Raw genomic sequence first — 26,801 nt, 5'->3', positions numbered from 1 at the left:
GTACTCCAAGCTTCTCTTAACAGCGTCTACCTAGTAACACAAAAAAGGTGAGCTGCCCGGCGGTGGTGTGCCGGATAGACCCTCCGACGATCAAGTCAGTCCACTTGAGGAAGGAGAAGACAGATAGAGAGAGAGTATTTTCTTTTGGGAGAGAAGTTGCATACCTCTAACGTTCGTCCTCCTCCCTATTTCAAGGCTGGCCATGCAACCTCAAGATTGTGCGCGCACTACCTCTACTGTCCTTCCCAAGACAGGTGGCAGTGCTCGCCTCTCACCACCTTACGCGTGTACAGGCTTAGTCCTCCCACCAGTATACGCAGAACTGTCTAACGGTATTGAGGCATGCGTGGAGCAGATGTCCTCTCCCTCGTGCCATTGGCCCAGGTGGCACACCTGATCGCAGTACCACGACCGGCCTATCTCCCGCGAAGAACTATCACTACAGGCACTCAACCGTGCTATGCCCCACCGGACTGCCCCTTGGCAAAGGGGCAGAGGGGTGATGCTCATGGGCCGGGCTGGTATTGACTGGTCTATCGTGGCACACCAGTCGCGAGGCATGCCGGCCTCTGTACGTTCTACCCTCATCCGAGGTTATCTGGAATCTGCGCGTCTCGGCTAACCGGTCAGAGATGTGCCATCCCACACTTGCCCATAGTTTAGCCCGAGCCACCTGTAGCTCGGTCTCGCCACTTGGCTGTGTGCCCTACAGAAGGTTTGCTAGTCGCAGCTCGGCCAGGCTTAGTTCACGCCCGGTCAGCCGATCTTTTCGACCGAGCAAAATAGACCCACCAGCCCTCTCGATAGAGAAAATAGCACGGCGCCGTGAGGTCTGTCACGACCCGCCCTATCTTAGCTCGGCCGTACTAACGGTGCAAATCTCCCCTCTCAATTGCCCCTTAATCCCATCCGAGTCATTGTGATTAGGATTATCTCTGTGACCGAGCCAACGGTTAGTGAATTGCATCCTTTCCTGGCCGAGCATGGTTGGGGCGATATTTGTCGCCGAGCTATATCATTTGGTCGGTCATTTCTACTGTAGTCTTGTCAAGCGTCATATCACCGTACTGACAGCCACGTTTCTAGTGCCACGTGGCTCCACGCCACTGGGTCGTACAGCCAGCTATTCTGCACGTGCAAAATTCAAACGGCGCAGCCGTTTGGGGTTCCTTCCCCCCTCTTTTGTATTCCAACGAAGGGCCTAAGACCCTTCACTTTTCACATTCTCTTCTACACAAACCCCAAACCTCCCAAACCTTCGAACCCCTAAGACCACTGCCATTGCTGTTTCTGTGCTACATCCTACATTTCAGATCCTTTCGAAGGCCACAATTGAGCTCTCGAGGTTACGGTCACCCTCGCATCTGTCCCCTTGGTAAGTCACACTACCCCCCCTTGCATCTTTTGCATCTATTTCTCAAGATTTTTCATACATGTTCTTCATCTCCGTGCCACTCTGCTTCGTATTTTTATTTATTTTTGTTTTGTAACCACCAGTGCCCCCTTTCTTTGCTTAAAACCTGCATATCCTAGGGCAAATGGGAACCTTGAGAATGGAAGGAGGCCTCTGAACCCCCCGTTCCTCCCTGGTTCAAATGAGTTCGCCCCACTCCTGGGATGAACAGTTGAAATCTGGGTAGAACCGAGCTAAACGCTCATTTGGATCCATAGGTAGAGCTATAGTCGAGCAAAAGCTGGTTTGTGGCTTCTTACCGAGGTCGCAACCGAGCTGAATACTTTAATTAGACCGGTAAATAGGAACGCACCGAGCTGAATATCCTAGCTGAGCTGAATGCTCCATTAGATCTGCAAATAGGAATGAACCGAGCTAGGAAATCAACAAAGTGGTCTAGCCGAGGTAGGGGTTGAACCGGCCAAACACTAGTGACCCTTTCATTGAGCTAGTCGCAATAAGAGCCGCGCAATTTTTGCCGTGCTAATCCTTGGAAATTATTTTTAATAATGCAGAACACACTAGGACCGTCCAGGCCAGCCCAGAACCATCATTGGTGGAGCTCAAGGTCCGAGCAAATACACCATCCTTTTTGACCGAGATACTCAATAAACCAAATAAAACCGAGATAAATGGGGAAGTACCGATTTATGGTCAGCTCGCCCGGCGCGATGGCGGAGTTTCAAAGGGAGTACAACATCCCAAACGACGTCGTCTTAGAGCTCGCCAAAAAGGGAGACACCCCTTGAGGGGACCTAGACCGGTGCCCCTTTACCGTTGTATCAACAGTAGAGGGAGGGCTCCGCTTCTCGGTTCAACCCTTGATCTGTGAGTTTTTGAGGCAGACAAGGCTTTGCCCAACCCAAGTTTCAAATAACACTTACAAAATAATAAACGGGGTCGCCGAACTGAACCGGAGGCTCGGTCTCAATCTCGATTTGGCTGAAATTTTCCATCAGTATAGTCTTAGTAGAATAAGAGCGGGTTTTGCTGGTACCTCAAAGTGAAGAAGGGCTGAGCAAAGCTAATAGAGGGCAACCTGGACAAGGAGACCAACGATGACGACTTCTTGTGGGTGTCCGGTCGCTATGAGGACACCGAGGCACCCATACCAGGATGGTATATTAGAAAGGATTTTGGCAGTGCCGGTGAGTCGCTCGGCTGACCGCTATTTTCTTTATGCATCAATTACTTTCCATGCCGATCTAACACTTCTCTTCTTTTTGCAGATAAGCACCTAGCAGCAGACCACTACCGGGCCAACCAAGAGGCCATCAGAGTCCTGCTGTGCCATCCTGCCGAGGAGAGGGAGGCTTCGAAATTGCTCGGCTTCAAACAGACCTACCACTACACCGCACCGCGCAAGAGCCGGGTTACCGATTTTCTGCCGGCGCCAACCCCAGAACCGGATCCAAACCTACCACCGATCAGGCTTATTCCACTCACTGCCAAGCAAGAAATGGCGAAAATCAGGGCCATCAAGTCCATGATCACCGGGGAAGAAGACGAGTCCCAAAAACTAGAGGCAACCGGGGGGACATCCTCCACACCCACCGTGCAGCAAGAAGGGGCAGTACTGGCACTCGCCAGCGAGCAACCGACTGGTCGGTCCAAGAAGCGGCCGAGGAAAGAGCAAAACGGGCCGCGTCTGGCCGATGAGGACTCTACCGATGGCGTCTCCACCGAGCTCGGGGACCAGGCCAAGCAACCACAGACCGGCAAGTCCAAGGGCCCAGCCACCCTCCCGGTCTGGGCGCCCGAGTTCAAATACCAGGGCCGAGCAGTTTCTTCTGAGGACTCCGTCTACGCAGACAAGGACTACTCGCTTGGTTTCAATTTGACCAAGGGGTTAATCTTGCCCGCTGATATGAAAAAACACGATGGGCTTTCTGACCTCAAGGTCCTCCGCTCTGCGGCGAAATCCATAGTGCTGGTAAGTTCTCCATTCTTTACGTCAACTGTTTGCTCGATTTTCGCGCAGTTTTTCGAATACTGACGATCTCTCACTTGTTTTCAGGCCGCGCAAAAGAACTATTTGGCCCACGACCGAATGATCAAAGTGCGACAGAGCCTGCGGGATGCCATAGCGGAGAATAAGGCACAAAAGACCGAGATATCGAAGCTTAAAACTGCGCAGTAAGCAGTTGAGGCCGAGTGAGATATCTTGAGGCAAAAGGTTGACCGAGCTAACGAGGACAAACTTCGGGCTGTGAAGTCGACGAAGGCTCGGTATCTCGCCGAGCTGAGGAAACTGCGCGATGCGCACAAAGCTGAGAAGGACAAGGCCGTTGTTGATGCAGAAGATCGGGGATACACGTAGGGCGAGAAGACCTATGAACGGCAGGTCCAAGCGACCAAGGACATCTTTTTCCAGTGCGGCTGGAAAGCTGCCGTAGAGAAAGTTGGTCTTGGTCAGGATTCTGACATGTTCATCAATCCGCCTGATGTCTATATCCCGGTCTATATGCAGGCGTACTCCAAGGCCACCCAAAACCGGCTCATCGCGGATGCAAGGAAAGAGGCCGAGGAAGAAGCCGCCGCCGCGAAACAAGTCGAGCAAAATCCTCCCGCAGCATCTCCAAATGCGGAGGAAGAAGCTGATCGGGATGTTGCCATGGTGGAAGGCACTGACGATGATGCCGAAGAAAACCTGCCTGAGCATAATGTGGAGGAGGCCGAGCAAACTGTGCAAGTTGCCGAACAAACGGTTGACATAGAGTTGGATTGACCCCCCCCTTTTTTTTTTTAATGTAACCGGGCTATGCCCCCCGTCTTGTACTTAAATTCCCTTTATCAATGAAAATTTTTGACTTTTTGCTCGCTCATCTCCTATTTCTATTCGGTTTGCGCCTGCATGGATTCCTTGATTCAATTGTTGAAAATTCACAACTACCAGGCCGGCTGTGCCGTACAGTTTGCCGAGGTAAAATCAGCTCAAACGTTTTCTAGTAGTTCGGTTCCATGAGCTCTCAAATGAACTGATATTTTAACTCGTCCGAGCAAAATCTGCTCGGCCTTCATTCGTTTGTGAATTTCATGCGATTTCAACGTGACCGAGCAAAATCAGCTCGCTTTTTAAGTTAGGTAAGCCGCCAACATTTCTTTTAGGCCGAGCAAATTCAGCTCGGCTTCTTATTCGTTGGACAAAACTCCAACACTCCGAATTCTGCCGAGCAAACTCCGCTCGTTTTCCATATTGGGCAAGACACCAATACGTCCACTGGGCCGAGCAAAATCAGCTCGGCCCTCACACTAGGCAAAACACCAATGTTTTAGTTGAGTTGGTCATGACGCCAACACTTCAACCGGGCGAGCAAAACCAGCTCGGCCCTAATGCAAATGGGCCCATAAAGCCAACTACATCGTCGGACAATGCACCAACTGTTTGTGTGATCTGCATTAATTCCGGCGAGAGGAAATCAGTCCGGTCCCATTCAGGTCGGTCTCTTGCCCTGGTATTCATAATTGCCTTGCGTCCTTGCGAATCCATTGTACAAAGACGTAATTCCAAACAACAAGAGCGCTATTTTTCATTACAAAAGCATCGTTATCCTTTACAAATTAAGTGCAAAAGGCTAAAGGTCTAAAAAAGCTAAACAACACAAGCAAATTATATCTTAAAAGTAAAAGACCTTAAGGTTGGCCGTATTCCATGGTCTGGGGACAGCCTTGCCATCTATATCTTCCAGATGGTACGCCCCTTTACTGGCAAGACCAATCACCTTGTATGGTCCTTCCCAATTTGCACCGAGCTTTCCTTCGCCAGGGACCACTATGTTGCCAAGCACCTTTCTTAATACCCAGTCCCCAATCTTGAACATCCTGGGGTGCATAGCCTTGTTGTACTTTTTGGAGAGTTCTTGTTGATAAGCTGTTATGTGGATCAATGCTCGCTCCCTCCTTTCTTCAGCAAGGTCAAACTCCAATGCCACCGCTTCACTATTCAGATCTGGCTGGAAACCTTCAGAGTGGATGGTTGGCATGCCAATTTCCAACGGGATGGCGGCCTCCATGCCGTAGGCCAAAGCAAAAGGTGTTTCCCCGGTTGACCGCCTTGGCGTAGTGCGGTATGCCTAGAGCACATTAGGGAGTTCTTTAGCCCACTTGCCCTTAGCCTTCTCAAGCCGCTTCTTCAGCCCGTCCAGGATGGTCTTGTTTGAGGCCTCTGCTTGACCATTTGACTGAGGATAGGCCGGTGTCGAATTGTAGAACTCGATCTTCAACTCTTCGCAAAATCCGCGAAAGAGTTTACCATCAAATTGAGCACCGTTATCCGAGATGAGGGCCTTGGGTATACCGAAACGGGTGATCACGTTTTTCCATACAAACTTCTTCACGTCCTTTTCCCTTATGGTCGCTAGTGGCTCGGCTTCAACCCACTTGGTGAAATAGTCGGTGGCGGCGATGAAGAACTTACGGTTTCCTGGTGCAGCTAGGAGTGGCCCAACAATATCCAACCCCCAAAGCGCGAACGGCCAAGGACTTGTGAGGGGGAGCAAATCTCTAGCCGGCTGGTGGATCTGGTGGGCGAACTTCTGACACTTCTCGCACCTGCGAACATATTTTTGCGCATCTGCCTGCATGCGCGGCCACCAATAACAGTGATAAATTGCTCGGTATGCCAAGGATCTGCCCCCAGTATAGCTGCCACAAATGCCCTCATGTATCTCATAGAGGAAAGCCTCCACCTTGGTGGGGTGGACACATTTCAAATACGGGCCAGTGAAAGATTTCTTGTACAAGGCCTCGGACGGGGAGAGCCAAAACCGCTCTGACTTTGCCCGGATCTTGTGCGCCGCCTTCTTTTCTTCTGGTAGAATTCTATCTTTCAGGAAGGCGATGATAGCATCCATCCAAGAAGGGCCCAAGTTGATGCAGAGTACCTCGGCTGATTCTGGTTCCTCAATGCTTGGCCGGGGTAAAAATTCTATCATCAAGGGGTTAGGAAAAGCTGTCTGAGCAGAAGCAAGTCCGGCCAATTCATCAGCCGCGCTGTTTTCCTCGCAGTCGATTTGTTCCAACCTTATTGCAGCGAACTTCTTGATCTCTGCGCGTACCAGCGCCTGATACTTGGCCATTCTTTCGTCCTTTGCCTCATACTCCCCTGAGACCTGATTGACCACCAACTTGGAATCATTAAATACCATAAGGGTTGTGGCTTTCATTCTCAGCACGCTTCTTAGTCTGGCAAGGAGAGCTTCGTACTCAGCCTCGTTGTTAGATGCTGGGAAGCCGAGTGTAATTGCCTGCTCGATGATCAGCCCGTCTGGGGAGTTAAGCACGATGCCCAGCCCAGCCCCATGTCTGTTGGACGCCCCATCAACGAAGAGTTTCCACATCTCGCCAATAAACAGCTTCCAGCAATCAGAGGGGTTCTGGGAGCTCCTCATTTCCAAGTCTTTGATCGGTTCATTCTGGTCCCTTTCCTTATCTTGGTTGGGTTCATCATCGTCGGACAACACTCGTTTCTATTGCCAGAACCGTGGGTTGTGCTAAATCCGCACCAACCAAATCAACCAGGCATACTGGATGCATCCCAGGGGCAAATTCCGCCACAAAGTCGGCAAGTGCTTGAGCCTTGATTGCGGTGCGCAGTCGGAACATGATGTCATATTGTCTTAATTCCACGGCCCATTTCAAAATTCTCCCAGTGAAGTCTGCCTTTTCAAAAAGCACTTTAAGCGGGAACTCGGTTAACACAACTATTGTATGGGCATGAAAATAGTGTGCCAGCTTTCTTGATGCCATCATTAGGGCCAGCGCCAATTTCTCCAATGGCAGATATCTCGTTTCGGCTGGGAGAAGAGTCTTGCTTACATAGAAGATCGGTAGGTGCTGGATGCCTTCAGCACGCACCAATACCACGCTAACTGCGTGTTGAGAGACAGCCAAGTAGAGGTACAACTCCTCGCCTGGCTGAGGTGTGACCAAAATAGGGGCTGAGGAGAGATATGCTTTCAGGTCTGCTAGTGCGCGGGCACACTCGTCGTCCCAGAAGAACTTGGACTTCAGAGTTTTAAAGAAGGGCCTGCAACGATCAGAAGACCGGCTGACAAATCTGTTCAGCGCGGCTGCCATCCCGGCAAGATGTTGCACGTCCTTCATGGAGTTGGGACGCTCCAGGTCTTGTATGGCCTTGATCTGTGATGGGTCAGCTTCAATCCCTTGATTTGTGACCAGAAAACCCAGAAACTTGCCGGTGCCAACTCCGAAGGCGCACTTTGTGGCGTTCAAACGAAGCTTGTGGAGCTTAAGTATGGCGAACATCTCTGCAAGGTCGGCGAGGTGTTGAGACTTCTCCTTACTCTTCACCACCATGTCGTCGATATAGGCCTCCATTGTTCGGCCCAAAAGAGGAGCAAACATCTTCGTTATCATCCTCTAAAAAGTCACCCCGGTGTTCTTTAGTCCAAACGGCATGACTTTATAGCAATATAAGCCTCTGGGGGTTGTGAACGACGTGATCTCTCTGTCCGGTTTATACATGGCTATCTGGTGGTAGCCACGATATGCGTCCAGGAAGCTAAACCTCTGATGGCCAGCGGTTAAGTCCACCAGCTGGTCAATTCGTGGGAGGGGAAAGCTATCCTTGGGGCAAGCTCGGTTGACAGTCTTGTAGTCAACGCAGACTCGCCACTTGCCGTTCTTCTTCGGAACAACCACTATGTTGGATATCCACCAAGGGTACTGCACCTCCTCTATGGCCCCAGCTTCCAACAAATTCTTTACTTCTTCTGCGACCACTTCAGCATGGTGCAAGGCTGAGCGGCGCGTCCTTTGAATGACTGGTCGTGCATTAGGAAAGACATTCAACTGATGACAAATGAAGCTCGGGTCGATGCCAGGCATGTCGTAAGGCGTCCAGGCAAAGGCCTCCAAATTGGAAACCAAGAAGTTGACATAATCCATCCGCTCGGCGCTAGACAAGGATGATCCCAAGAGGAAGAATTTAGCTGGATCGTTCTCGTCAATGCGCACTTCTACCAAATCTTCGACCGACTTTTCCTCGGCCTTTCTTCCTACGTCTTCAAGGACCTCTTTACCCTCGGGCCCTTCAATCATTTGGACGAACCCTTTGGCCGCTCGGCTGCCATTTACCGCAACGAAGCATTATTTCGCCATCACCTGGTCCCCCCAAACTTCCTCTATTTGTCCGTTTGGTGCCGGAAAGCCCATGACTTGGTGGAAGGTCGAACCAACTGCTTGCATGGCGTGCAACCAACCCCTGCCTAAGATCAAGTTGTAAGTTGATAGAACTTTAAGCACCCAAAACTCTACTTGCTTTACGACAGATCCCGCTTTGAGCGGCAAAATAATCTTTCCGATTGGCCATTCTAGCTGCGAGTTGAAGCCGACCAAAGGGGACGTTGCGAGGGCCAAGTCCTTGTCTTCCAACTTCATTTGTTTAAATGCGTCATAATACATAATTTCTACCGAACTCCCCTGGTCGATCAAGATTCTCTTGATGTCAAAGTCTTTGACGCGAAGAGTGACTACTAAAGCATCATTGTGCGGCATCTGAACTCTTTCCAAGTCCTTGGTTGAGAATGAAAGGATATCCCTTTCTTCGGTCTTTCCATTCTTCACAGCGGGCTGAACAGAGAGCATTTCCCTCATGTGCTCGGCCTTCTTGATCATCCCTCTCAGCTCGCAAACCCTGGCCGGTTCAATGATACCGTGGATGACGTTGATTACACCTTGCGAGGGTGCCTCTAGGGCGGCCAAGCCGTTTGGCTCGGCTTGGTCCGCTGGCGTGGCCTTGATGCCCCCATCTATGTATTGGTCAAGATGCCCCGCCGCCACCAACTCCTCTAAGTGTTGTTTGAGCGGCAAGTAGTCCTCTGTTCAGTGCCCCCGTTCTTCATGAAAGGTGCAGCGATATTTTGAATTGAAGCCCCTCTGCGCACTCCCCAACTTGGCCGGCCAACGGACGAAGAGTTCACCTCGAATCTCGCTCAAAATGCGGTAGATGGGGATTTTAAATACCGTGGTGATCCCAGTCCGCGCCTTCAATTTTCTTTTGGTATCGTCCGCTGCATCACGGGGAGGGTCAGCCCGGTCGTTTCGGCGGCCCTTGTTTCTGTCATCACGGTTTGAACCATGGCGCTGGTCTTTCAACCGGTTGTTTGGGCGGTTATCCTCCTACCCAACCGAGTGAACTTTCCCTGCAACCCTTCTGTTTGCCGCGACCAGATTAGCCTTCTCGGTCAGGGAGGCGTCATCATCCTCCACACGAATGTGCTTATTGATCTACTGCATCAATGACTCCATGGTTGTGGGTTGATGCATCGTGAGTGAATCTCGCAGCCTATGTCCGACTGGGAGACCGTGTTTATACTGAGTGATCGCCAGATTGGCGGGGCAGTCGAGGATCTCATTGTAAGTTTCCCAGTATTTCGCATTGTATGCCTTCAACGAACATCCAAACTCCATCTTGACGCCCAGGAGATGGTAGACCTCCTTCGGCGTTTGTGTGTTGGTTTTGATTCTGGTGACGAAGGCTTCCACTAGTTGCTGCCATCCCTCAATACTCCCTTCCGGGAGCCTTTCGAACCATTTCAAACCCAGCTCTTCGAAGCTGGCCGGGAATATGAGGCACATCAAGGCATCATTCCACCGATGTCCATCCATTACTTGCCGGTAATGGCTCACATGCATGTATGGATCCGTCTTGCCGTCGTACAAAGTGAACTTTGGCTGGTGGAATCTGGCAGGGAGTGGCGTACTCTCAATCTCTGGAGACAGCGGCGTGGCTGTAAGTCGCGCCAGCTCTTTGTCCACCAGCGCAGGGGCCATCACTTTGGGGGCTGACATCGCCACTTCCTCACTGTAACGAACTAGAGCGCTTAACCTCTGCAATGCCAGCACTCTCCGAGCCTCCCGACGGCGCGCCCTCACCTCCAATACATCCCTCAAGTCCCTGGAACATGTGGAGAAAGAGGATCCCGACGTCGGCGTCGGGCGTGAGGGGCGGTAGGTGCTGTCGCGAGAGAGGGACCCGCCCTCTCCTTGGTCGAAACCTCCAACTCCATAGTTCCTGGTGATGGAGAGAGAGTGAGTCCTCCCCTAGTGGCGACTGCTATAACGAGGGGGCGGGGTGCGCTCACTGAGGTTGCCCTCTCTAGCAACACCCTTCCCTTTAATCTAGCGTTTCAGCAGCTCCATCTCCGCCGCCATCTTGCGAATGACGGCGTTTTGGTCCTTGAGTTTATGCTCAAGGCGCTGCGCATGGGACTCCCCCCGGCGTTGGTGGCCCTCAGGACTCTGCGAGCGATCAGTACTCCTCCCGCGTTTGTCTCGCGCACTTCGCGAAGGAGTCTCTAGGCCTGCCATGGCTGGAATATTCGGAGGACCTTCTCTCAAGTGGACGTACTCAGGTGTGACGCCATCGACGACAGACAGTGGGGCTTCGCCGTTGTTGGCCATGGAAATGGTTGAAGAAGCTAAAAGAACAAGGGTTGAGTATCAAAGAATTCCCATAGACGGCGCCAATTGTACGGGGGCGAAATATCCTCTGCTTTCCGTACTACTTGTACTCCAAGCTTCTCTTGACGGCGTCTACCTGGTAACACAAAAAAGGTGAGCTGCCCGGCGGTGGTGTGCCGGATAGAGCCTCCGACGATCAAGTCAGTCCACTTGAGGAAGGAGAAGACAGATAGAGAGAGAGTATTTTCTTTTGGGAGAGAAGTTGCATACCTCTAACGTTCGTCCTCCTCCCTATTTCAAGGCTGGCCATGCAGCCTCAAGATTGTGCACGCACTACCTCTGCTATCCTTCCCAAGACAGGTGGCAGTGCTCGCCTCTCACCACCTTACGCATGTATAGGCTTAGTCCTCCCACCAGTATACGCAGAACTATCTAACAGTATTGAGGCATGCGTGGAGTAGATGTCCTCTCCCTCATGCCATTGGCCCAGGTGGCACACCTGATCGCAGTACCACGACCGACCTATCTCCCGCGAAGAACTATCACTACAGGCACTCAACCGTGCTATGCTCCACCGGACTGCCCCTTGGCAAAGGGGCAGAGGGGTGATGCTCATGGGCCGGGCTGGTATTGACCGGTCTATCGTGGCACACCGGTCACGAGGCATGCCGGCCTCCGTCCGTTCTACCCTCATCTGAGGTTATCTAGAATCTGCCCGTCTCGGCTAACCGGTCAGAGACGTGCCATCCCTCACTTGCCCATAGTTTAGCCCGAGCCACCCGTAGCCCGGCCTCACCACTTGGCTGTGTGCCCTACCGAAGGTTTGCAAGTCGCAGCTTAGCCAGGCTTAGTTCACGCCCGGTCAGCCGATCTTTTCGACCGAGCAAAACTGACCCACCGGCCCTCTCGATAGAGGAAATAGCACGGCGCCGTGAGGTCTGTCATAACCCGCCCTATCTTAGCTCGGCCGTACTAACGGCGGAAATCTCCCCTCTCAGTTGGGAAGTGCATTTACCATTAGTAGAATTCACTTACAACAACAGTTATCAAGCTAGCATTGGCATGGCGCCGTACGAAGCTTTGTATGGGAGGAAGTGCAAATCGCCGATTTCTTGGACTGAAGTAGGGGATAAAGCTTTGATTGGCCACGGGCTAGTTCAAGTTACAACCGAGAAGATTAAGCTCATTCGACAAAGGATCAAAATTGCTCAAAGTCGACAGAAGAGCTATGCCGACCAGAGAAGAAGAGAGTTGGAATTTGAAGTTGGGAATCATGTATTCCTGAAGGTTTCACCAATGAAAGGAATTTCCAGATTTGGGAAGAAAGGTGAGTTAGCGCCTCGTTACATCAGGCCATTTGAAATACTTGAGAAAGTTAACCCAGCTGCCTATAGACTGGCTTTACCACCAGAACTAAGTCAAGTTCACAATGTGTTCCATATTTCGATGTTGAGGAAGTATATTCGGGATCCACTGCATGTAATTGATTATTACAGGATTGTGGTTAATCAAGATTTAGGCTACGAGGAGAAGCCGATGAGAATTATTGACAGACAAGTGAGACAGTTGAGAAGCAAGTCGATACCGATGGTAAAGGTTGAACAGAAGGAGCATTATGGCAAGGAGGCTACATGGGAAAAGGAAGAAGAAGTGAAGATCCGTCATCCGGAGTTATTTGTAGAGCAAGGTAACTTAAGTTTGGGGACCAAACTTCTTTAAGGAGGGTAGGATGTAACAACCCTCGCTTTACTCTAGTCATGCTTGCATATATTACATGATCTTGTCTTGATATGTTGCATTTGCAAAACCTTGATTTGCCTTGCATAAGTGTTACTTGCATGCTTTGTTCCTTGCTTGGTGCGTGTGTTTAGCCTAGGTTAATCCAAGCCGAGGCCACCTTAAGCTTAGAACCATCTTGGAACCACTTTGATTGACCTCCACCTTTACCAAGGCATGTTGGCTGAGATTGTCATCATCTAGGCTGAGGTGTTCATCACCAAGGCCGAGATGTTACCCTTACGCCTAAGTGATCTTGTTCCTAGATTGGTGCGACCTAAACCGAGGTGTGGCACATCTAGGCCGAGGTGTGGTACAGCTAGGCCAAGTGTTGTCCTCCCTAGCCGAGATCATTATTCCCTTACTTGTCGATGCCTTGTTCTTGGCCGAGATCATTACCTGCCAAAGTGCCTATACCATCTTGCTTGTTGAGCACACTTTGTCATAATCTTGTCTTTTCATCCAGTCACCTTTTTTAGGAGAACCAACCAACCGTTGCCACGTGTCCGAGCTGAGTGTTAAATCAGCCGGCAGAGAGAGAGAAATGCATCATTTTGTACCACATCTTGTTCTTGAGAAGAGAGAAGTTCTTAGAGGAGGAATAGATTTTCCAAGCTTGATCCTTAGAGTTCAAACCGTTTGATTCGTGTTTTGAGGTTAGAATCCTAATCTACTATTGTTGTTCTTATTGATCATCTAGCTGCATTGCATGATCGAACCTGATTTGCAAGCCATGCATCGATTTAAAGTTGGGTTTAGAAAGAGAAGGTGGTATTCGTGTGTTTTTTAGGAAAAGCCTTGTTTGATTCGAAAGTTTGCATTAAGATTCATGTTTTTGTGTTTGTTTTCATAAAATCTTTGAGTATGGGTACCCAGGTCCATGTTTTCGAACTCATCTCATGAAATCCAAGGTTTTGTATGAACAAGTTATGATTTTAGCATCCATGTTCTTTATGTCCTTCATGTTCATGTTCATGTTCTTCGTGTTCATCAAGAGGGAAACCCAGATTTTCCCAACTTCACTTCCACGAGTGTGGCCACCGGGACCACACCTCGGTAAGGAGCTGTGGGACCTCGGCAAAGACCTGGTTGGTACCTAGCATGTCTTCCCGACATGAAAAATAGTGTTTCACTTCAGCATGTTTTGCCTTTTCTTGGCTTAGTTTGAAGGACCACTGAGGTCATTTGCATGCATGTAAAACTTGTTTTGAGAAGTACATTCAGTGGACCTTGCCATGTGTTTGTAGGACTTGGACCTTTGCTTTGATTCCGATGTCCCAGGAACTAGGTGAGTGGTATTTTTAATAAAGCTATGTTATAACGTTTTGATAAAGCTTTGCTTTGTCTTGTTTTGGAAAGGTATTTGTTAAGCATGAATGACTATCCCTATTTTGTGTGTCAAGTATTAGCCTTGGTTTTGATACAACCTTTGAAAGTCTGTACGTGCTAGGGGACTATAAGCATTTGTAGCACAACCTTTGAAAGTTCGTACGTGCTAGGGGACTATAAGCATTTGTAGCACAACCTTTGAAAGTCCGTACGTGCTAGGGGACTATAAGCATTTGTAGCACAACCTTTGAATGTCCGTACGTGCTAGGGGACTGTAAGCATTTGTAGCACAACCTTTGTTAATGTCATCCCTTGAAACTTGAAAGCCTTGAAAGACTTTGATTGATGAAGCTTAAAAGATTTGTTAGATGAACTTGATCCATCTCATGTTTTGTTATAAGCTATGATTATGTATTGTTTGTTAAAGATCTCGGATATCATGCATGCAAACCCTTTATTACTTGTACCATTCACTGAGAATCCAAGCTCACCCTCTCTATATATATGTAGGTGATGAGCTAGATATGCTTTGCAACTTGTTTTGGATTTGCATTTTGTAGCATCTTGAAGATCATGCTTCTTAGCTTGTATTTCATTGTATTTTGTATATGATGGTTCGAGAAGCCTTTTGGTCAAGATGTATTTTTGTATTTCATTTTATTGCACCCAAGTTGTAAGACCTTGTTAAGATGTATGTCATTCCATTTGACTTACGCACAGCTCTTATGGACTAATTAGAATTATATATATTGCTTCCGCACTTGTGAGCCCCATATATTTATACTCTGATTGTGTGTGAATTTTGGAAGTTGGCCTTCGCTAATCTCGGATTACTGGCCATCACAACACCATTCTGCTAGGAGCGGAATGGGGGCATGACATCGAAACTCGATCTTCACCGCACACAATGAAGCCCTTGAGAAGTTAACCAACTTTGATAAAGAACCTATGGCAGAACTCTAATGGATCTTGAGAAATCAAGGTTTTGATCCAATTTGGCGTAGGGAAATGTAGAGAGAAGGGACAGGAAAGGGTTTTTTAGAGAGAAAGATATACAAAAGTGATTTGAAATATCAGATTCACGAATTGATATAATATGGTCCGCTCGAGTGTGGAAAGCCTCGCTCGAGCGTCAAATAAACTTTCCAAGCACTTTTGCAGACAGGTCAAACTTCTGGAACCAAACATTCTCCGCTCAAGCGCATACATGGCCACTCGAGTGGACAAGCAATTTCCAATGCATTTTGCATTTTTGCTTCGGGGGCACTGCCCCTTGGACCCCCGCGAGTTTACCGGGCAGCAAAGTGGCAAAACTGGGATCGCTATAGATCTTCGGTCCAATTCATACATAAGATGACCTTAGGTCTATCTTGTCAATATTCTAAACGGCCTTAGGCCCATTGTATAGTCATACAAAACAACCTTCGATCTAGTCTTATAATTTCGTGCTTGTTTCAAGTCTTTTACAATTAGACAGGTAAAATACTCATTCATAGTACAAATTCATAAGTTTAGAACTTTACACATAGGTAACATTTAGAAAATAATACATACACAATAATATCCTTACTAAGATAATACTCACAGTGGTCAGATGGCTAAATTGTTCTTGTAGGTGACCCTACATAATTCGCAACACATTGTGTTATAATAAAATTCAATCCATTCTTAACTTGTTTGCTTCTCTTAGGCTTCTTCCGTGTTCTTTAATACATTTAGAATATGCCATGTATGCCTAAGAATGCACGAAAATGAAAAAGAACAGAAATTGAAACATAAAACAACTTTACAAAGTTTCGTAGACTAGGGCATTTCGCTCGAGCGCAACATTGGTCCCTCGAGCGGTCAAACAATTTGCAAAGGGTTCTCTCAAGCCCACATTTTGTCGCTCGAGCCGTCTGTAAAGACTACAAAAGTATTGGATGCTCAATTTTTATGCTCGAGCCAACCTCTTGATCGCTCAAGCCATGACTCAAAATAAAGGGTGGCCGCTCTAGCGGTCTTTTGGTCGCTCAAGGAAACCCCCAATGTCTTCAAAAGTATTGGGAGCTCGAAATGTACGCTCGAGCCACCTTTCCGTCGCTCGAGTGGTTTGTCGAACTTCTGGAATTTTCAAAATCTTGTTTGAGCTCCAAATACACATCTAAGGGTTCAAATCAATGCATGACTAGTTCAAAAACTTGAAAACATGTACTTAAATACTTAATAAATTACATGCCTCATACTCAAAACTTCACGAATTGTCAAATTGAAACCCAAAACTCCATAAATCCATCAAAATTCATAGCTTGAGTTTCATGCATGTAAACCAATTCTTTTCTAACACTTCAATTACATGAAATTCTCTTTTAAAGCCTCATTATTTATGCATGCATGGACATAAAGACTCTTATTTTAACTTAGATAGCATAGGTTATACCCAAAAATGGAATTTCATAACAATTTCATGCATGCAAGTGCAAATTAACATCAAAGTCACCAAACTTAGCTTAATTCATGTACTTAACTTCATAATCTTCTTGAATTCATATAGTTATGGGACTAAAACTCATGAATTGAGGTTCAATTTCTTACCTTTGAACTTCAATGAGCCTAAAGTGTAGCTAATTCTTGTGCCTAGCTGCCAAAATCTTCAATTACTAAGTCAAGTCTTCAAGAATTTGGCCCTTCTCTCTCTAAATTGATCTCTCTCTCTCTCTCTCTCTCTCTCTCTCTCTCTCTCTATACTTCTCTTGGCATATTTCTTCAGCTCAAAATATGAGTTAAACACCTTAATTAGCATATATATAGGCTTCATTAACTTAATTCACTAATCCAAATTTAAGCTAATTAATCAAGGCTTATTTTAATTGAATTAATTTAATTAATTTGATCTAAATCAAATTTTAATCAAATTTCACCGTAGGCTCTAAAAATTATGCTAATCACAATGGTACAATCAATTTCGGTTTCTGTCGCCTCTACGGCCCTCAATTTCAGTTTACTACAGAATACGAAATAGATTTCTCTACAATGGACAGATATGAATTCAAAAACACACATAATCACATGATTAGCATCCAAATTCACATTAAGCACATAATCACAAGTATAATTAAGGGTTAATAGTATAACACAGAACATAGTTATTACACAATTGTCTCAAAATTTGTTGTTGATGTACTCAAGTGCACTATATGAGTGTTTAGGGATATGATGTGATTAATGCCTCGAGAGTTGTGTTAGTAAACGAATGTCCCTAGAGAAAATTTTTGAAATGATCTTGTGAGAATATTGTGATTATATGGAGATTATGACTAGGCATTTTGAGATAGTTGGTGTGGTTGTGATTTGAATATTTTCGTGAAAATTTATATGCTTGATCCATCAAGGGTAATTAATATTAGCATTTATAGTTATCCATAACTATAAGTTAGAAATTGTGAAAACTAGAGGTATAGGTGAGTATTTTGGATTAAGTTAAGCCCCGTTTAGGAATAGGCTATTTTAGTTGGTTATTTGGCTTTTTACAAAAAGACATGCAAAAAAGTAAAGAGGGTGATGTGATGGGATAGGATGGGATGTTTTGTTTTATTGGCTATTTTAATCTGGGATGGGCTATTTTAACCTATCCCAAACAGTGTGTTTAAATGGAGATTATTTTTGTATCCCTTGTTATTAGCTATAAGATTGTCTTGTATCACTGGTAAAAGTGTTGTGAATCCCTTATATTGATCTTTCGTCTAGCTATAGGTGTGGTGTAGTGAGAATTCGTGTTGTTGGTATGTTGGTCTAGTATTATTATTGGATTTAATTTGGGTGCATTTGATCTTGAGTAGTTAGTGGTGGTCCAAATTAAGACGTATTTAGTTTTGCTTGATAGAAGGTGATTCTTTATTTTAATTTTTATTCCATCGCGTTTTGTGTAACGCCCTCAAAATAACCCCATAAATCATACATTCTTGACATGCTTAAAGAAAAGAGAATAAAGCATAATTACATTTCATCAGAGTATTCATTACAAAATGTATTACATGTTGACAACAAAAGCAAATGCCCTATAGGCTTACAACTTTCCAAGTCAACACTTGGTTATAAAAAGAGAGTACTAACTCTACACCAAATAAGCCCTCGGCTTGATATACATGTAATACAACAAAAACAACAAAAAAAAGTCCAACAGCCTCAAGCCTTCCAAGCTACGCCCTTGGAGGTGGCATGACACCTGTACCTGAAAATGATGTCCCATATGAGGTAAGCCAATGCCCAGTAGAGATATGCTAAACATAACATGAGCAATAACTAAAACATTAGAATTTGATAAATGTTTAACTCACATAAATCAATTCATAACCCATTTCAATTACATGACAAATGTGTCCATGTTTCATTTCATTTTCCATTTCTTATCCAATTTCTCAATTCATAATCCTGGCTCAGAACCCGACCATATACTTTAAGTGAGATTACATCTCATGTCAATGATTCTTCCATTTCAATTGAGATAACAACTCAATTTAAACACTTCATACTTCACAATAGATACACATTATTGCTGTATCAACTTCAAATAAAACACTTCTATACTTCATATATGATACACAGATTCGCTGTATCAATACTTTAATAGATGCACACATTTGTTGTATTGATGGAGTCCATCCCCTATCTCCTCCCAAACGAAATCTGGTTTAGGAGTTCATCCCCTATCTTCCCCTAAACTGTGGAGTACATCCCCTATCTCCTCCCATACAATACGATGTATGTAAACACATATCATATACATAATCAATCAATACACAGATTTGATGTATTATTCCAACCGTCATATTCAATGACATGTTCGATTGATTAGTTTCAGTTTGCCTAATCATCATGCATTGTCTACAACAATCAAGACTATCCTCCACCGATAGCCCAAAGCAAGTATTTCTAAACAGATAATAAATGCCTCAACAGATATATATATATATATATATATAATTTCAACATTTTCAAAGTGAGTGATTAATAAATCCAACTCCACTATTCTATTTCATAATGAGCCAATTGCATTATTCCCAACTCAATTTCATATTTCCATAATAATTGTCATTAACTACATTAATGACCTAAATATACCCAAACATGGCATTTTTCCCCTTTTTCTCAATATTGACCCAAATGTCCAAATATTACCAACAACATCAATAACCTCCTTTTTAGACCCAAAACACATGAGTTTGAATCAAAAGAACAAAACTCTACTTTCCAATATAACACATTACTAACCCTAACTTCCCAAACCAAACCATTTATACAAAAAAAAAAAAAAAAAAAAAAAAAAAAAAAAAACTCAACATTTAGGTTAAAGATCATGAAGATGAGTAGGAATCCCTACCTTAAATTCGGAGCTCAAAGGGAGAAGATGAAGAATTTCGAGATGCTCCAAATCCTAAGATTTCCGGATCAAAATGAAGCCCACACCAAGATCAACACTTTTTGCAAAGGCCCAAAGGTGGGAGATCACTAGGGCTAGATGATTTCTTAGAGAGAAGGTGAGGTTTTAGAGAGAGAAGCTCTCCAATGGAGGTTTTGAAAAAGTAAGAGAGAGAAAAAAAATCAAAAAGTGATCCAAAAAGTCAAAACTCGGACTGATATAAAAGTCGCCCCGTTCGAGCGTGGAAACCCCCGCTCTAGCGTCAGACACAGACTCACGCTCGAGCGTGAAAAACGCCACTCGAGTGTCGATTGCACACCTACAAAAGTTTTGCAGACATGGTCCCCGCTCGAGCGTCAAAATCCTCGCTCGAGCGGAGGAACAAAATCAAAGGGTCACGCTCGAGCGTACGAAGACCTCCAGAGAAAAATACTGGGAGATGGAAATTCACGCTCGAGCGTCAAAACTCCCGCTCGAGCGGAGAAGCAACAACAAAGGGCCCGCTCAAGCGTAAAGGCCAAATTTTGGGCATCAACTTTTGGTTCCAAAGCACAACCAACCTGTTTCAAACCTGCCCAACACAACCCGAGACTCAAATACAAAGAGTAAAGGATGGAAATGAGAATGAGACAACAACACATCCACGGAACCGAGACCAGAATACAATAAATAAAAAGAGGAAAAACCAGGATCGCTATATTTTGTGGTGATATTATCTTAGAAGTAGTTATTTGGCGGATCTCTCGTTGGGGAGTAAGTTGGTATGAGACACTTTTATCATTTTGTTAGTCTTGAAACTAAAAAAATAAAATAAAAAATTGTTTCAAAATATCCATTGTTGACATAAGATTTCTTAGAATGAATGGATGGCATTATAGCTCATGGTTGTATTTTTATTTATTGATATACATATATATATATATATTGGTTGAGTTTGGGTAAAGATGACTTGACTTTAAGAACATGATTATTCATTAGCATACCCTTTTGTCTTATTTCGTTGGCTTTTTCGTGATTAGTTTGAATGGCAATTGGCATCGTTGTCTTGTGACACGAGTAGTTGTAAAATTAGGTTATGTTTTCCTTGCATTTTAGTTTGTTGGAGTAGATTAGTTTCCAAGTTGTTTAATACTCTTACAGCTGTTTCCTTGTGATTGTTGCAGATAGTTGTAAGATGAGAGGTAAAATTTTTGGTTAGTCTTGGGAGTGATATTAATATTTATCGTTAGGTGAGTTCGTATTATGGGAGTTGTCAAATTTAAGTTTAATCTTGTGGATCATTGTAATATTAGTGTGGTGTGGAGTCGTGTTACAAATTGGGAGTTAGTGGCATGGCATTGGTTTCAATGAATGAGAGTGGCTTTGAGTTAACTTTTTCATTAGGAGTACCTTAGTATAGTTAGGAAGTGTACCTAATCATGACGAGTTCTATGTGAACTTAAAATAGTATTGTGAGAGCTTTTGGGTAAATTAAATTTCAGAATAAGATCGTTTCAGTGGATATGGAGATGTTATGTGAATTGTTAGTTAAAGCCTTAAGTGTAATGTGGTTAACAATTGTGTAGGATAGAGTAGATATGTAAGGCTAATGTAAAGATTATTTTGGTTAGGTAACAAATATTGAGTTTTCAAGTAGTGTGGTTGGTGTGATTGTACTATATTTCGTGAATGTAGGTGTCTCTTATTGTTCGAGGTGAAGCAGCTGGGGCTAAGGTGATTTGTGAATTTTTTTTTGTGTGAAGTAATTCAGGAAAGAATGTAATTGTGCTAAGACATGAATGGAAGTTATAGCGATCCCGGTTGTCCCTTTACTATTCTGTTCTATTCCGGACTCGGTTCCGTGATGTTGGTGGTGGTATACCTTGTTGTCATCCTTTAATTCCACTTGATTGAGTTTTAGGATGTATTGGGTAGAGTTGTTACAGGTTGGTTAGGCTTTGGTTTCAATTCTTTGTTGCCCAATTTTTAGGAGGTCCGCTTGAGCGGGTCTTCTTGCGCTCGAGCGGAGATTGCACGCTCTCAGTATTTTGGTGCTCTGCAGAACTTCTGCAGGCATGTTTTTCACGCTCAAGCGGATTCCTTTACGCTCGAGCGGTGGCGCTCGAGCGGGTATTCTGGCGCTCGAGCGGGTAGTACTTCTTGGTGTAAGTTCTGGGAGGGGGAAATCCACGCTCGAGTGGACTAGTTTTTGCGCTCGAGCGGATGTACTTTATTCTTGTGTCTTGGCGCTCGAGCAGGCCTTCTTGCGCTTGAGCGTACCTAGTTTTTGTTCTTGACGCTCGATCGTTGTGTTCTCCGCTCGAGCGGGAATGTCGTATATCAGTTGGCAGCTGGGCATTTTAAAATCACTTTTTACATTCTCTCTCTCTCTCTCTTACTTTCTAAAAAGACTTTTTGAGAGTTTCTCTCTCTAGAAACTCCCTTCTCTCTAGGGTTTGATCTAGTTAGAGTGTTTCCCTTCCCTTCGGCCTTTGTAAGAGTTGGGTTGATCGTCGAGGACTACGTTTTGATCCGAGTATATTGAGTTTTGGAGCACGTTGAGTTTCTTCACCTTCTTTTCTTGAGCTCCGAATTTGAGGTAGGGATTCCTACTCACTCTTATGGGTTTTAACCTAGATTTTGAGCTTATTGTTTAAATGGTTGATTTTGGGACTTAGGGTTTCAAAATGTGTTAAAGAGGGTTTTGTGATTTTGGGCTCATAATATGTATTTTGGGTTTCAAAATGGTGTTATTGATGTTGGTTGTTGATATTTAGACCATTGGGTCAATATTGGGAAATGGGGTAGAAAACCCTAATTGGTTGTATAAATTAATTGGTATGATTAATTTGGGAAAATTGTGGTTATATGGAATTGAGTTGAAAATAATGAAATTGGTTCATTATATGGTTGAATAGTGGAGTTAGATTTATTAATCGCTCACTTTTGAAAACATTGATATTTTATCTGTTGGAGCTTTTATTATCTGTTTAGAAATAATTGCTTGGGCTACCGGTGGAGGGTAGTTTTGATTGTTGTAGACAATGCATGATGATTAGGCAAACTAAAACTAATCAATTGGATATGTCATAGAGTATGACGGTTGGTAGAATACATTAACGTTATGTATTGATTGATTGTGTATATGACCTTTGTGTATATACGTTGTGTGTATGGGAGGAGATAGGGGATGTACTCCACGGTTTAGGGGAAGATAGGGGATGGACTTCTAAACCGGATGTTGTTTGGGAGGAGATAGGGGATGGACTCCACTGATACAGCTCATATGCTTGTCAAATAATATGTTGATATAGCTCATATGCTTAACTTTGGAAGTGTTGATACAGCTCGTATGCTTATCTTTGGAAGTGTTGATATAGCTAATATGCATATCTATTGAAATGTGGATACAGCTTGTATGCTTATCTGTTGAGATGTTGATACAACTAGTATGTTTATCTACTGTAAAAAAATGGGAAATGTTTAATATGAGTCACTGTCTCATATAAGTGGTTGGCCAGGTTCTGAGCCATTGATGTAAAGTGTGAAATTGATAAGAAATGGAAACTGAAATGAAACATGAACATAGTGGTCATGAAATGGAAATGGGTTATGAATTGGTTTATGGAAATTGAACATTTATCAATTGCTAATGTCTTAGTCATTGCTCATACTGTGTTTAGCATATCTCTACTGGGCGTTGGCTCACCCTTTATGGGACATTATTTTCAGGTACAGGTAGTATGCCACCTCCAAGGACATAGCTTGGATGATGATGAGAGTTGAAGACTCCTTTTGTTTATTCTGTTTGTATTACATGTATATCAAGCCAAGGGCTTATTTTGTATAGAGTTAGTACTCTTCTTTTGTGTAACCAAGTGTTGACTTGGAAAGCTGTAAGCCCATAGGGCATTTGCTTTTATTGTTAACATGTAGTACAGTATAAGAATTACTCTGATGAATAGAAATGGTTAGTTTCTTTTATATCAATGCATATCTTAAGTGATGGGTTTTATGTATTTTTTTTAGGGCGTTACAACTTGGTATCAGAGCGTACCGGGTTCGAATACTTTGGGTACGTGGGAAGTGATTAGGATCACAATGGGTTTATCTCGCTTGATAGAGACTTAGATGTAGTGTCATATGCTATGTGCTTAATTGATTACATGCTTATGTGACTATGTGGGTATGGAATGTAGTTTCTAGGATGTTGACTGGATCCTTGGATTTCTGGGAGTCTTGTTGGAAAAGCACTTGATCAATGCTGTTTCTAACCGGAACTCTAGTAACTCCTCGGGACTATCATTATCCGGAAATGAAATTCGTAAGTGTTTATGTGTTTATGTGCTTACGTGGAGTGAATTACAGTTGTCCATGTATTAGGACGCGAGTGTTTAGTTTTGGCACATTTCTGAATGTGCTAACATTCTTCGTTACCTTTATTAGGATGTCAAGACGAGGACGTCGTAGACGAGGCAGACGTGGTAGGCAGGAGATGCCTTTACCGGATGATATTCCGGCATAGCAGGAGGGGGTTGGTCAGGCCAATGTGGATCCTTCGGGTCCCCATTGTTCTTAAAATATTATTGTGCTTCATTGAGTTATATTTTCTATGAGAAATTTGTTGAGTTTTTGAGCAAAAATTGTAAAAGGGTTTTCATACCCTTCTTATTATTCTTGTAAAAGAGAGTTTTTGTGAGAGATTTTTTTGGATAAAATCACTTGAGTTGGGTGTGACTAGGTACCAGAGTCAAAACTAGTAGGGATATTTTTGTGAGTGATTTTTGGGATAAAATCACTTGGTTAGGTGTAACTAGGCACCGGATTCTAAACTAGTCGAAGTTATCAAGATTGGTTACTTGTTGTAAATGTTCACTAGCGCCTGCGAAGCTAGGGGTGTATTACTATTTGAAGAATAGTGGAGAAATTCCTGAGGAAGATGCTTGGGGAGTGGATGTAGGCTTGGGTTAAGCCGAACCAATATAAATAGCTGAGTTTGCTTCATCTTCCCTTTGCTCATTTTATTTAATTACTCTATTTTATATTGTTGAGCATTTTTATTTATTTATTATTTGGGTTAATTTTTAATTTAGCAATTTATTTATAAACTCAATTCACCCCCTCTCTTGGATTGTCTTCTAGATAACAATTGGTATCGGAGCAAGGGCTATATTATTTTTGGACATAACAGTCTTAGAGCTGATCAATGTCAACCATTATAAGAACCCAAGTTATTGATGGTCGTTCCAACCCTCCATATTTTACTTGTAGTGATTACACCCATTGGAAAAATGGAATGATGATGTATATTCAAGGGACAGACTAGATGGTGTTAAAGATTATTAAAAATGATCCAATTATTCCTTTGCTGCCATATAATAAGTATCCTATAAGTTTGATATAATTAAATCGAATTCTCTTTCAATAATATTGAAATAATTGAAATTAATGCAGATGATTTGTGGACATATGGTAAATAAGAGTAAAATATATATTTTAATGTAAAAGCATTGACATTTTTCTTTTTTCATCCATAAACCTAACAAATTATTAGTAAAAATGGAGCCAAGTTTTAGGTAAATTAAAATCTTAATAGAGCTCAATATAATTATGTTCAAATTTATAGAAGTCAAGTTAGAGGTTTACAAAAACTCTGTCCATGTGTAGATTTCTTTTTAAGCTTTCTTAGTCTAACTATACGTAGTTATTAGCTTTCTTAAATCGAAGTAAATGGGCTAGACAATTTCATTAAGAATTCCCCTGTTAAAATGACTTATTTATCAAGTGTGGTGAAACTTGAATTTTCTCTTAAAGAATGACTAGTTGCTTCCTCCTTACTAGCTTTTTGTATTCTTTTTTTCTTTTCTTTTCTTTTCTTTTTTTGTTGCTATATCCTCTCTGTGGGAACATAAAACAATTAATGCTGCCTCGCCTTGATGTGATTGCAAGAACACTTGGCACCTGCTAGTTATATCAAAATCCCAATTGTGAGTAGCGTGCTTTACTTGAGGTTAGGAGATCTTTAAATAAGTTGGTCCAAGGCATATCCTTTTTCAAATCATATATCCTCAAATCTTCTTATTGTTGATTGTCCAGAATGAAAGCTAGTTTTTTCTTAGTTACATCTATCATTGGGATACCTCAATTTTAATGAAGAATCTGGTTCTGAACCATACACTCTGACTGCCAAAAATTGGAATGGGTGCATGCATCTGAAGGTTTTTACTCTCCCAGACTTCAGGGGAGATTTTAGTGCTCTAAATTAGATAATGCAATTAATACATGTTCGAAATTAGATTAGCGTCACCATTTGGCTGTTGGCCTATATTTTCAGCTATAGACTTATGCTCATACTTTAAATTACCAAATGAGACCAATTGGGGGGGGGGGGGAGAATACAAAATAAAACAAAAAAAAAAAAACAAAATTGTAGATGCTATGTTTTTTAGTTATTCCTTAGGAGGATGACTGCACAAATGCCTCAAACATAATTTGTTTTGAGCTTGCATGTGACAATGATATCACTATAAGTTAATGCTCCTCAACAGCACATTACAACCCCAAAATACAAAGGTTTTGAAGCTAGATTTTCAGAGATCAATTTCAACTCAAAAGACAATTAGACCAAAAATATATATATTGCAAACTTTCAATGCAACATCCAAAAATGCTTTATCTTGTTCCGTGTGGTGCACATGCATGTAAAAAAAAATGCAGTTTCAATGCATGAGCCTCCTCCCACTATGAGGTCTGCCAGCACATTCGTAAACTATTTAACGGCTATTTTGTTTATAATATAGTCATAATTTGTGAACTTTTGGATGAATAAAGAAATTTTGTACATTCCAGGTTCAAGGATTTCAAAAGAAATTGGCAACTTCCTGCATAGCACATCAAAATCTTGGTATTGGTGGCGACTTGTATGCACCTATGAGAATAGAGCAAATTCTTTTTTTGGAAAAACTTATACAAATGCAGAGAGATCTAAATGACTAATCTGAAGGATTTACCGATCAAACTCATCGTTTCTACAATGTTACATGTCGTGATGTTATAAAATGTGGAAGAAGGTCCACAAAGTCTCTACCAACTGAAACTGAAAAGAGACACTACCCAAGTTGGATAAACACCACATGTCACAACAGTATACAAACTAGAAATTTACTTTTACAATTTACATGGAAAACAGAAAACCCAAGTCTCAATGGCATTATCTATCTAGCTCAAACTCTGAATGAACCGCTTGAAAAAGAAACTAAAGGTGATATAATAGAGGGTAAAATTAGTACTGAAATAAACGTGAAGCATTAGAATTTTAAAAATAAAAAAAAAATTACACTATTTTAACGGCTCTCAATTAACCATGAAAACCAAAAAAGCCTTTCCGAACAATGCAAAGCAGAACCATGAATGACATACACACCAGCAATTGAGCCAAAT

The 26,801-nt window shown here is 43.4% G+C and overlaps 3 protein-coding genes across 3 annotated transcripts; all 3 read right to left on the bottom strand.

The window, feature by feature from the left end:
• Positions 1 to 5,070: 5,070 nt before the first annotated feature.
• LOC145819134 (uncharacterized) lies at positions 5,071 to 6,843 on the bottom strand. Its single transcript, XM_082913094.1, has 3 exons — positions 6,221 to 6,843; positions 5,706 to 6,097; positions 5,071 to 5,414 (listed from the first exon to the last, which is right to left on the bottom strand). Exons 1-3 carry the CDS (start codon positions 6,841 to 6,843, stop codon positions 5,071 to 5,073), a joined length of 1,359 nt encoding a protein of 452 aa, XP_082769220.1.
• Positions 6,844 to 8,563: 1,720 nt separating this feature from the next.
• LOC145819133 (uncharacterized) lies at positions 8,564 to 9,091 on the bottom strand. Its single transcript, XM_082913093.1, has one exon. It carries the CDS (start codon positions 9,089 to 9,091, stop codon positions 8,564 to 8,566), a length of 528 nt encoding a protein of 175 aa, XP_082769219.1.
• A 612-nt stretch (positions 9,092 to 9,703) lies between these two features.
• LOC145819132 (uncharacterized) lies at positions 9,704 to 10,249 on the bottom strand. The gene has a single exon (XM_082913092.1). It carries the CDS (start codon positions 10,247 to 10,249, stop codon positions 9,704 to 9,706), a length of 546 nt encoding a protein of 181 aa, XP_082769218.1.
• Positions 10,250 to 26,801: the final 16,552 nt, after the last annotated feature.

The sequence above is a fragment of the Camellia sinensis genome, chromosome 2 (assembly GCF_055761805.1).
Source record: "Camellia sinensis isolate YWXY chromosome 2, ASM5576180v1, whole genome shotgun sequence".
Lineage (NCBI taxonomy): Eukaryota > Viridiplantae > Streptophyta > Magnoliopsida > Ericales > Theaceae > Camellia > Camellia sinensis.
Note: the sequence above shows the minus strand (reverse complement) of the source record. Positions and strands in the feature narration are given on the sequence as shown.

Coding starts and splice junctions, on each gene's coding strand:
- LOC145819134 (XM_082913094.1), bottom strand. CDS start 6,843: ATGAGGAGCTCCCAGAACCCCTCTGATTGCTGGAAGCTGTTTATTGGC. Junction 6,098..6,220: donor ATCCGGGCAAAGTCAGAGCG/GTTTTGGCTCTC, acceptor CATTTGTGGCAG/CTATACTGGGGGCAGATCCT. Junction 5,415..5,705: donor TAACGGTGCTCAATTTGATG/GTAAACTCTTTC, acceptor TCCACTCTGAAG/GTTTCCAGCCAGATCTGAAT.
- LOC145819133 (XM_082913093.1), bottom strand. CDS start 9,091: ATGATCAAGAAGGCCGAGCACATGAGGGAAATGCTCTCTGTTCAGCCC.
- LOC145819132 (XM_082913092.1), bottom strand. CDS start 10,249: ATGGCCCCTGCGCTGGTGGACAAAGAGCTGGCGCGACTTACAGCCACG.